The sequence below is a fragment of the Alexandromys fortis genome, unplaced genomic scaffold (genome assembly GCF_014885135.2).
Source record: "Alexandromys fortis isolate MF-2015 unplaced genomic scaffold, M_Fortis_MF-2015_v1.1 scaffold_97, whole genome shotgun sequence".
NCBI lineage: Eukaryota > Metazoa > Chordata > Mammalia > Rodentia > Cricetidae > Alexandromys > Alexandromys fortis.
This window is the reverse complement of record NW_026067981.1, coordinates 3897919-3908173: the sequence shown is the minus strand read 5'-3', so window position 1 is coordinate 3908173 and position 10255 is coordinate 3897919. Positions and strand designations below refer to the sequence as shown.

The 10255-nt window shown below is 43.6% G+C and overlaps 1 protein-coding gene across 1 annotated transcript in view; it reads right to left on the bottom strand.

Annotated features, from left to right (window-relative positions):
- Positions 1 to 10255, bottom strand: part of Adcy10 (adenylate cyclase 10) — a 67575-nt gene that overhangs the window by 6944 nt on the left and 50376 nt on the right. Inside the window, exons 26-29 of the mRNA XM_050158351.1 lie at positions 9411 to 9615; positions 9236 to 9332; positions 6721 to 6836; positions 2064 to 2176 (exon numbers count right to left, since the gene is read on the bottom strand). Coding sequence (XP_050014308.1) covers positions 2064 to 2176; positions 6721 to 6836; positions 9236 to 9332; positions 9411 to 9615 — 531 coding nt within the window. The remainder of the gene's footprint in view (positions 1 to 2063; positions 2177 to 6720; positions 6837 to 9235; positions 9333 to 9410; positions 9616 to 10255) is intronic.

Below are 10255 nucleotides of genomic sequence, written 5' to 3'. Positions count from 1 at the left end.
GACCACATTATGGAAATCTCAACAACAAAATATAACTGCTGCAAAGCCTAAGAAGGAAGTGAAAGTCTGTTATGATAAAAAAAAAAAAAAAAAAAAAAAAAAAAAACCCTACTCTGCCTGGGCTGGGCACTTGGCTCTCAACTGCTGCATCCAACAGATGGAGAGTCCAGGCTCGAACTTGAATAAACACTCTTTGCTTTTGCATATGGATTTGGTCTCCATGGTGATCTTTCGGGGGTGTTCCCCACAATCTGGGCATAACAGGTAATTTTCTGGATGTTAAGTTCTCCTATGTAATTTAATTTTGTGTTTAAAGCATGATCTCATGTAGCCTAGGCTAGTCTTCAACTCCCTCTGAACTCTTGATCCTTCTGCCTCTGCCTCCCACGTAGTGGGAGCATAGGAGTGAACCACTATGCTCGCTTTCAAATATGTTTTTTTAATCAAAAGTCATTCGACTTCAGTATGGAGTTGCTCTAATTTCACGACAAAACTTTTGATGAGTCATACTAGACAAGGCTGTGTATGACGTGATATGGAAAAGAGGGTGGGGGTCTGTAAGGTCTGTCCTGTCCCTGAAAGAGACAGGCCCTGCCCACTCCCTCCACCCCAGAGGCAGGCAGATGTTCCTTCCGCTTTCCAGTCTGAGATCTTTCTGTCTCTCTCCCAAAGAGGCAACTTCTGCCTCTCTCTCTTTTCCCCACCTCTCCCCTCCCCCTCTCTGTTTCTCTCTCTCTCTCTCTCTGCTCTTCCCCCTTCTCTCCTTCCCTTCCATAACCCACTAAATAAATATCCAACTTCACTCTGCATGGAGTGCCTATCCGTCTTGGTCTCTCACCCACCATGCGGCTCCCTGCCTGGGACTGGTTGCCTTCGTGGCCTGCCGTGGTCTCATGGCCCACTGCCCTCTGCCGCCACTCCGGGACCTGCAGCATTTTATTTTTACCATTACAGGGTCTCAGTCTAGGAGGTAACACGGAATTTGTTTTTTTCCTGATTTACCTTGAGGCTGTACTGTTTATCTCATTCTGAAGGTATGGCCCCAGCTTCAGGCTTATCAAGCTAATACAGTGCTTCTTGCCTGACTGTTCTCTGTGAGAGACTCCAGCGGGGCCAAAGGTCTGGGCTTATTTCCCTGTTCCTCTCACTTCTCCAATAAGGGGTGACTTGGTTAGTGATTTGGGAGCGACTGAGATAAGCCCTGCTCAGTACCTATGCCATCTCCATCGTAAGAACCAGTTAAGCTGACAGGGAACACGGCATTGAGTTTCTCCGCCATCGGACAGGATGAGGCCTTCCTTGATGGGGAAACCCACGGTTTCTACAATGTCCTGCTGCAGAGTAGTTAGGTCTAATACTGGAGCCTTAGTGTTATTCCCTGCAGATATTATATAGCCCATATCCTCCAACGTCACTACCTCAAAATAACGTTTTTCCATCTGTTTAGATCTGGGCAGATATATGTGGGCAACTGGCGCTATTTCTTCATGTGCCCGAACCATAACACTCCTTAGAAACTGGTCCAGTTGTCCTTCAGTAGCCCCCCCCCAGTGCCAGGATGCCCTCAGCCCCACAGATGCTCAAAACTCTTCCATCAAATGGTGCAGCATTCACAAATGCCATGCACATCTTCCTGCAGCGTCGCTAGATTCCTGATAATAGCGACTGCAGCCTAACCTGTGTAAACAGCTGTCACACTTACCGTGTCAGGAATAATGACTAGCCTCCACATGCTGGGGACAGCCCCAGCTCTCCCCCAAACCTCATAGCTTCTCTCCTAGGTTCACGAACCCACAGACACAAAACTCCCGGCTGTGCCGAAAGCTCTGTATTGCTCTGCCATTGAGACAAGAGTGAGAACTACTTTTCTGTCCTTAGCTGAAGGTTTCTAGCGGGTCCCTCGTGAGGCCTACTCCATGAATAGTCCCTGGCACCTTTAAACTGTCTCAGATGCAAACGGTCAATGTGCTTTCTTTCTTTTAAAGTATTTCACTGAACTGTTCTTTGGGATTTAACTTTTTCACTTTAGAAACAAAATGGTATGCAACATATTGTTACCAGACCGCTATGCAGGAGTAAAGACCCAGGAGGAGACCACTCTGGAACTTGAGGATTCTGTTGTCTTCGTTGTGGTCTATGAATTCCAAGCATTCCTCAAATGTTCTGTAAATGAAGCCTAGAGGAGAGAGAAGCAGAGTGTCTTGCAGTAGCATGGCATGGTGGAGTGTGTGTGTGTGTGTGTGTGTGTGTGTCTTTCTGGTCTTTAGTCCCCAATAGAATTTCCCACTGCAGGGAACATAGTATCTGATCATTTTAGGATTCAAAGGATCCTGTGGGTCTCAGCAATCACATTGCTGCATTAGCCCGTATTTGTCAAAATCTTGGCTGTATTCTGAATTCTTATGGATACACAGCCCGATTCCATAGAAGAGACCGTGCCCAGCTATAAAAAGTCCTGGTAGTCCAGGAATCCTCAGGTTTTTTTTCACCCATAGGTCCCTTACTAGTAGCAACATGTGTCTCCCCATTGTGAATTGTGTGTGGAGAACAGACTCTGGATTGGTCCCTCTGGTTTAACGTGGGGGCCACCTACTCATTGCTATTTAGAGGAAAGAACTTGTTTTCCAAATCACTGTGATTGAGGGTTCCTGGAAATAAGATGTCTGCAGAGACTGACTGGAGAGCTTCAGTGATATAGAGAGTTAGGATGTTGCAGGTACATTTGATCTTGGACTATCTTTAGCATCTTAAATAGTCATTCCTTGCCCACTTTTGTGTTGGGCCCAATAATCTGTGACTGACATACGAAAACCTTTTGAAATGTTTTTAACTTAGCAGACCACTATCTTCTACCAACTTAGCCTTAAAGCTGGGGGTGTCTTCAGACATCTGAGGCCTGTGGCTGAGATTCATCTACTTTACTGTAATGGGTCCCTCTGATGTTCCCACCTGTGTATTTGAAAAGCACCTTGATTTATGACTTTCCTTGTGATATTGTTATAAAAGAGTTCACGGAACTGGTTCCATGTTAGAACATGGAATTGTGTTCCTGGGCCATCATCGCTCGTATTTGGCTCCAGAATAGACTCTGATCCTCTTTGAGGCGAGCGCTGCGTTGTGTTGACATTACCATCAGGGACTAATGCCTGTAACTGTCATACTCAACAGGCCAACCACTGTAGGCATGCAAACACTTTAACAAAGTAGCACGCTATCACCGACGATGTTCATGCTTGAGAATCATGCAACCAAGTTACAAAAATGATCTCATGAAGTTTTAAGTAAATTCACAATTCTGTGTTGGGCCATGTGCTGGGTTTTGTTTTGTTTTGTTTTGTTTTGTTTTTCCAACTTGACATAAACTAGAGTCATCTAGGAAAGGGACCTCAATTGAGGATACGCCTCCTTCAGTCCTGTAGGCACTGACATGGGAGGGTCCTGCCCAGCCATTGTGGCAGGTGGTCCTGGGCTGTATAAGAAAACAGGCTAAGCAACCCAGAAGAACAAGTCAGTGAGCAGCCATACTCCATGGTGCTTCAGTTCCTGCTTCCAGGTTCCTACCCTGAGTTCCTGCCCTGACTTGCCTTAATAATGGACTGCAACTCCATTACAATATATTGTAATATCCACTTAAAAACCTGAGAGGGCTTTAAAAAAAAGAGAGTTTAACACAGCCTTTTGCTTTTGCTAGAATGTGCTGCAGAGAAATTTTTCTGACTCAGCCTCAGCAAGAAAAAAGCTGCACCATTTTCAAACGCAGCTTCCTGGGCTGCGCCGCCAGTGCAAACTCCAATGGCTTTTATGAGACTGGATGTTTGTGTTCCTGCTCGGGATCAGGAAGAAAGTACTCTGAGACCATGCCAATGGCTCGGCGCTCCCTGCCTGGGCAGACTGTGGGATCAGGCTTAGGCAAGCGGGAGAGCATGGCGGATTTCTGCCACCATACTGAGAGGTGTTTCCAGGCAGCGCAGTGCTCAGCGTGGCAGATTTGGATGTAACTCAGATTAAAAGCTCATTCTCAGAGTTAAACTGCTACAGCTTGCTTGATGGCAATGTGGACTTGCTGTGTGCCTGGAACTGTGCGCAGCTCAGGGACACCAAATGGCTCTGAGGCAGGAATGCTCTGCCATGATGAACTGTGCTGAACTCAGGCAGGAACTATTGTAATTATAATAACAGTGCAGTTAAGGTTTAGACTGGGCAGGAAACAGGCAGTACAGTATTACCCTTACATGGCACAAGTTAAGTTTTTAAGAAGCGCTTAGCATTTTAAGAAGTGCTCCTGGACAGTAAAGAATTACAGATTCACAACAGGACGGATTCAGACATAAAAGACCTCTAAATGGGTCACAGTGTTGGGTGAGTGTACATAGGCTTGGGAGAGAGAAGAAAAAGAATATAGAGAACAAAGTTAATGGTTTAAAAAAAGGGCAAAGTCTTTAAAGAGACAGAATAAAGTGATAGAGTAAAAATAAGCCACATAAAAATGGAAAACTCACAGAGAGTCTGGATTCTTTGTATTATTGTGTTTTCTTTGAATTTTTTGACTATGAAGGAGCTAAGTACAAAAAAAATCTCATTAAATGGGCTGCTAAGCTGAACCTGCATATATGTTCTAAAGGTATCTTCAGAATTTGGATCTAAGGATATCATGCTTTGGAAAAGAGTTTCTTCTTTTGTTTTCACAGAGGATGAGACCCTGTGGATTGCTTCTAGACCAATATGGTATGATAGACCACGCCCTCCTGAAAGGTTGCTGTGAACACCCTCAAAAAATTACTTCACTCAACTGCTGACTGAGATGAACCTGACAAACAGGATATACCATGAAAGACCTGATTAACAGCGCCCTATACAGCAGGAAGAATTTTGGAGAGAAATAATTTCGTCCATATTCCCAGATATTGTTTATAAATTTTTTTACATTAAAAGGGGGATATGACATAGATATGAATAATTTACATTGATATAAATTTTGCTTCATTGATATAATTTAAGGTCAGCTTTGTTATATGTATATGTATTTCTAATATTAAGGTATTTTGATTGTGTATTTCATTTTAAAAATGTAATGTATAATTAGGAAATATAGGTTATTAATGGATAATCATCAATACTAGTCAAGCTTGTAGTCATGTTAGTTAAATTTTCTAGATATATAGAGATATATTTCAGTTAGATAGGCATTCTTCATATCTTTCAAAGACTACAAAATATGACATTTAATGTTTTAATAATTTAGGGCTTTTCATGACAATGAGACACGTCTGCTCCTGGCAGCACCAGCTATTTCAAGAGGAAGATGGGCACCGAAGAGGCTCCTTATGGAGTTTGATAGCTATTTGGGCAAGAAACTGCTCTTGCCTGGACTGATGCATAAACTGGACAGGAAGAACCTGCAGAGAGAGGACTGCTGAACTTGCCTAAAGGTGAGGTAGTCTTTTGGGGTTTCTGATTTATGAAAGAGTCTACAAGACATTCTGCAGGACATGGCAAAAAGTGACTGTCTTTGAATTTTCCTGCTTCATGGAAATGTTTGCGGGATACTAGGGGCCTGTAGACTGAAGATGGATGCCCCAACAGTACAGAGAAACTTTGCGTGACTGTCCAGACAGCGAGATGTCTCTGTCATTTCTAGAGTTTTGAAAGTTGCTTATTTCTTGTTTAATTAGGTAATATTATATCCTTCTGGAGTCTTTGATGGAGTTGAAGAATGGATAGTCATAGTTTTAGTTTTCCTTAGTTATGATAAAAGATAAAATAGATCTAAATATTGTAACTGTAATTCTTGCTTGATAACTGTTTTGTTATATGTAATTTTACTATGTTAAAGTGAAAGCCTTTCTTTTTTTAAACAGAAAAAGGGGAAATGATGTAGGTGGGTCTTCTTTCTATATGTTGCTTTCATTGATTAATTACACACATTAACAGAAATGGGTTAATCAAGATATGAGAGTTAGCCAAGAAGAGGCTAGATATAATGGGCCAGGCAGTGTTTAAATGAATACAGTTTCTATGTAATTATTCTGGGGCTAAGCTAGCCATGCAGGAGCTGGGTGGGATGAAAAGCAGGCCTGCCTGCAGCTCCTTCTACACTCCTCAAGTTGCTGCTGCTCATGGGCTCATGGTATTTCATCACAGCAACAGAGACCAAACAAGGACAGGCCACACTCATAGGTATGTAGCCTATAGGCCATGTGTTGGGCATGCTTGTCAACATGAAGCCTTAGGAAAATCCTGTGAACGCTGAATGCTCCTAGTAAAAGGCACATTGTAAAAACAGTTCCCATGACTACACTCATTCAGAAATCGATCTGACAGCTCAGACCTACAAGTTTATCTCCAGATTTTATTTTGTCACTGTCCCCCCCAACCCCACCTCACCCCCAAGCACGCCTCCCCACCCCTCTTCGAGACAGTCTCACTATGTAGCCCTGGCTGTCCTGGAACTCACGTGTAGACCAGGCTGGCCTCAAACTCTCAGAGATCTGCCTGCCTTTACCTCCTGAGTATTGCGGTTAAAGATGTGCACCACCCCACCCGGTGTTTACTGCTTTCTTTAATTGCTAAATAGCTCCTTGAGTCACATCACCAGGCTTTCTCCATCCCTGAACACTAACGAGGTGGCCCCAAACCCCTTAGGGCTGCTTCACCATTCCAGCTAGGGGATCCACCCCAATTTCTTTTCATTCCAAAAGCCAGAATAAATCCCATGCTTACCAGAATAAAGCATGATGTCCAGACAGACAAAATAGAAAAATGCCTTGCTGAAGATGTGCTCCTCTGTTACAGAGAGGTCCCACAGCCATCCGAGGACCTGGACCAAATGCTTGTATCTGGGTGGGGTTAAAAAGCAGTGAGAGCAAAGGGTCGAGTTGGGTCCAGGCCTAGGTTAGTCTTGATCATAAACAGTAATTCAGAAACAAATACAACTCTTAAACAGACTTCAGCTGGGGGTGGTGGTGGTGACATATACCTTTAATCCTAGTACTCGGGAGGCAGAGGTAGGCAAATCTGAGTTTGAGACCAGCCTGGTCTACTGAATGAGTTCTAGGACAGTCAGCACTGTTGCACAGAGAAATCCTCTCTCGAAAAACAAAACAAAACAAAATGAACAAACAAAAAATAGACTTCAAACCTTCCTTTGCTCAGAACTAGAAGCTAAGTCTCTAACTGGATCCCCCACCCCAAATTGTTCTTTTAGGGCTCTTTCATACCTGGGGGATTAGAGTCAGGCCAAACTGGCCAGGATCTTCAAGTCTTTGTTGCTGTTCTTTGGGCATGTACAATGCTTTTTTAATTCCCCTGGCCTTGACAGGGTTGGAGGCCTAATTCTTACAATAGGTATAATTGATTGCCCTTCTGTTCCTGGCTAAAGCAACCAGTTCAGAGTTGAACAGAAAATAACTCCCTTAAAAGAATTTAATGAACTTCATTAAGAGTTTAAAAGAGCCAGGTGTGGTGGTGCACAACTTTAATTCCAGCATTGTGGGGAGAGAAGGCAGAAGTAGATGAATTGTTGTTGGGGAATATCGTTTTCAGGTGTGTAACTTTTGTTTATGCTGCATTTGTTTAACTCTGTGAACCTGTATTACTGTGCCTGTCTAAAACACCTGATTGTCCTAATAAAGAGATGAATGGCCAATAGCAAGGTAGGAGCAAGGATAGGCAGGGCTGGCAGGCAGAGTATAAATCTGAGTGGAAGAGAGCAAGGAACAGTAAGAGAAAAAGAAGAAGAGGACATCAGGGGGCCAGCCACCCAGCTATACAGCAAGCCACGGAGAAAGAAGCAAAGAAAGGTATACAGAAATATGCTGGGCGGTGGTGGCATATGCCTTTAATCCTAGCACTCGGGAGGCAGAGGCAGGTGGATCTCTGAGTTCAAGGCCAGTCTGGTCTATAAGAGCTAGTTCCAGGACAGGCTCCAAAGTTACAGAAAAACCCTGTCTAGAAAAACCAAAAAAAAAAAAAAAAAAAAAAAAAGGTATACAGATATAGAGAAAGGAAAAAGTCCAGAGGCAAAAGGTAGACAGGTTGATGAGAAAAACTGGTAAGAAACAAGCCAAGGTAAGGCCAGGCATTCATAACTAAGAATAAGGCCCCTGTGTGTGATTTATCTGGGAGCTGGGTGGTAGGCCCCTCAAAAAAGTCAAAAGAGTAAAATATCCTACAACAGATTGCTATGAGTTTAGGGTCAGCCTGGTCTATAGCCAGGGCTACACAGAAAAACCTTGTCTCAAAAAACCAAAACAAACCAAAAAAAAGAAAAAAAAATTAACAGTATGTGTGTGTCATGTGGGAGGGTCTTCTGTCTATGTGTTACTTTCATTGGTTAATAGAGAGACTGCCTTGGCCTTTTGATAGGACAGCAGCTTAGATAGGTGGAGTAGACCCCAAAGAATGCTGGGAGAAAGAAAGCAGAGTCAGGCAGACTCCATGAAGCCCAATATGGACGTGGGTTAGAATCTTCTTGGTAAGCCATGACCCCATGGTGATACACAGTTTATTAGATAATGGGCTAAAAGAATATGTAAGAGTTAGCCAATAAGAGGTTAGAACTAATGGGCCAGGCAGTGTTTAAAAGAATACAGTTTCCGTGTAATTATTTCGGGTAAAGCTAGCCGTGCGGGAGCCGGGCGGGACGAAAAGCAGGCCTGCTCGCCTCATCACTACATGTGTGGGAGGAAGTGATGTAATATTAATAGGTGAAAGGTGACAGTTATACATTATCTTGCCATAAACTGTGCTCCCTTTCCTATGCTATGATCAGGGTGAAATAAGCCAGAACTCCCAAACAGCTGCCTGCCCGCTGCTTGTCCTGTTTGTTTTGTCATCCAGATAACCTGGAGTCATCAGAGAGAAAGGCTTCCTGATTGAGGAACTGCCTAGATCACATGGGCCTGTGGCCATGTCTGTCGGGGCTTGTCCTGATTATTAATTGATGCTGGAGGGCCTGGCCTACTCGGGGAGATACGATTTCTGATTCTAAAAGCTAGCTGATCTTGGACTGGTAGAAAGGGGGGGAAAAAAGAGCAAGCCAGCAAGAAGCCATGGTTTCTGCTCAGGCTCCTGCTTCAGCTCCTGCCCCGAATTTCCTCAGCGATGGACTGTGACCTGGAAGTGTCAGCTAGGATAAACACCAGCACAACCCCCTCTGTTTTGGGGGTAGTGTTCTGTCACAGAAACAGAAAGGAAAGGAGAATCCTAACTTTGGAAAACGCTTTAGGAAAAATACCTGCTTTTCAAGAAGAGAGATTTAACCAGTCTGCAGAGAACCATGTGGTGCTTGTTGGGATTCTGGAGAAGAGACCACATCTTATGGGCTCGGGAACCTAGGAAGAAAGCAGTGGTGATGCGTTTGAGGTTATTGCATGTAATTTTATGCCCTTTCTTACCTCGCTAGCATTTACCTAACTCAATGGCCAAGTCCAGATGGCCCATTAAGAACTTGATATGGCCCAGTGTGTCAGCCACATAAGCTATGATTTCGATGGTATCGTCTTTCGTGGGGAGGTTCAAGAGCTGCTCCATGACCAGGATTTCATATCTGAACCACACGCCCTCGTATCCAGCCAAATGGTGGTACAATGAATAGTCCAGAAAAGCCTTGATGATCTAGAAGGTCAGTAACAGAGAGAGAAGGCGGGAGACTGAGAAAGAATCCTGAGGTGAAAGCCCTGATCAGTGCTACCAGGAAACTCTGTTCACTACACGTGGACTGCAGCTAGCCATGGGGCCAGTGGCTTAGGTGCAGAAGTCAAATTAGGCGTCTGCCACCTACTTCCTGGGCCTTCCAGAATAAGCCTTGTGGTCTTGCTTCTAAACATTCACCAAATGAAATATGAACATTTTAATTCATATGAAAAATAAAAACAATAGTTTACCTGTGTGGATAAATGGCTGCACAGCACAAAACAGAGCAGGTGAAATCAGGTCTACACAGAAGGTAGTCATGTTAAGGCAGAGGAAGCATTTGAGAGAGAATTATCCCTTCTTATGCATCACTTTTATAATGCATAAGAAAGGTTGTAATGGTTTGGTTAGTTTGATAAAGGAAAGACTAATTTAAAACATAATTGGAGACTTGAGAAGTTGCTTACTCTTTAATCAAATCTTTAAAATGAGAAAGTTGCCTCAGAATATAAATGCTTAGAGAAAGCCAAGGACAAAAGAATTCCTCCTGAAGAATCAGTTCACACACACACACACACACACACGCGCGCGCGCACACACACATACACACACACGTATATAC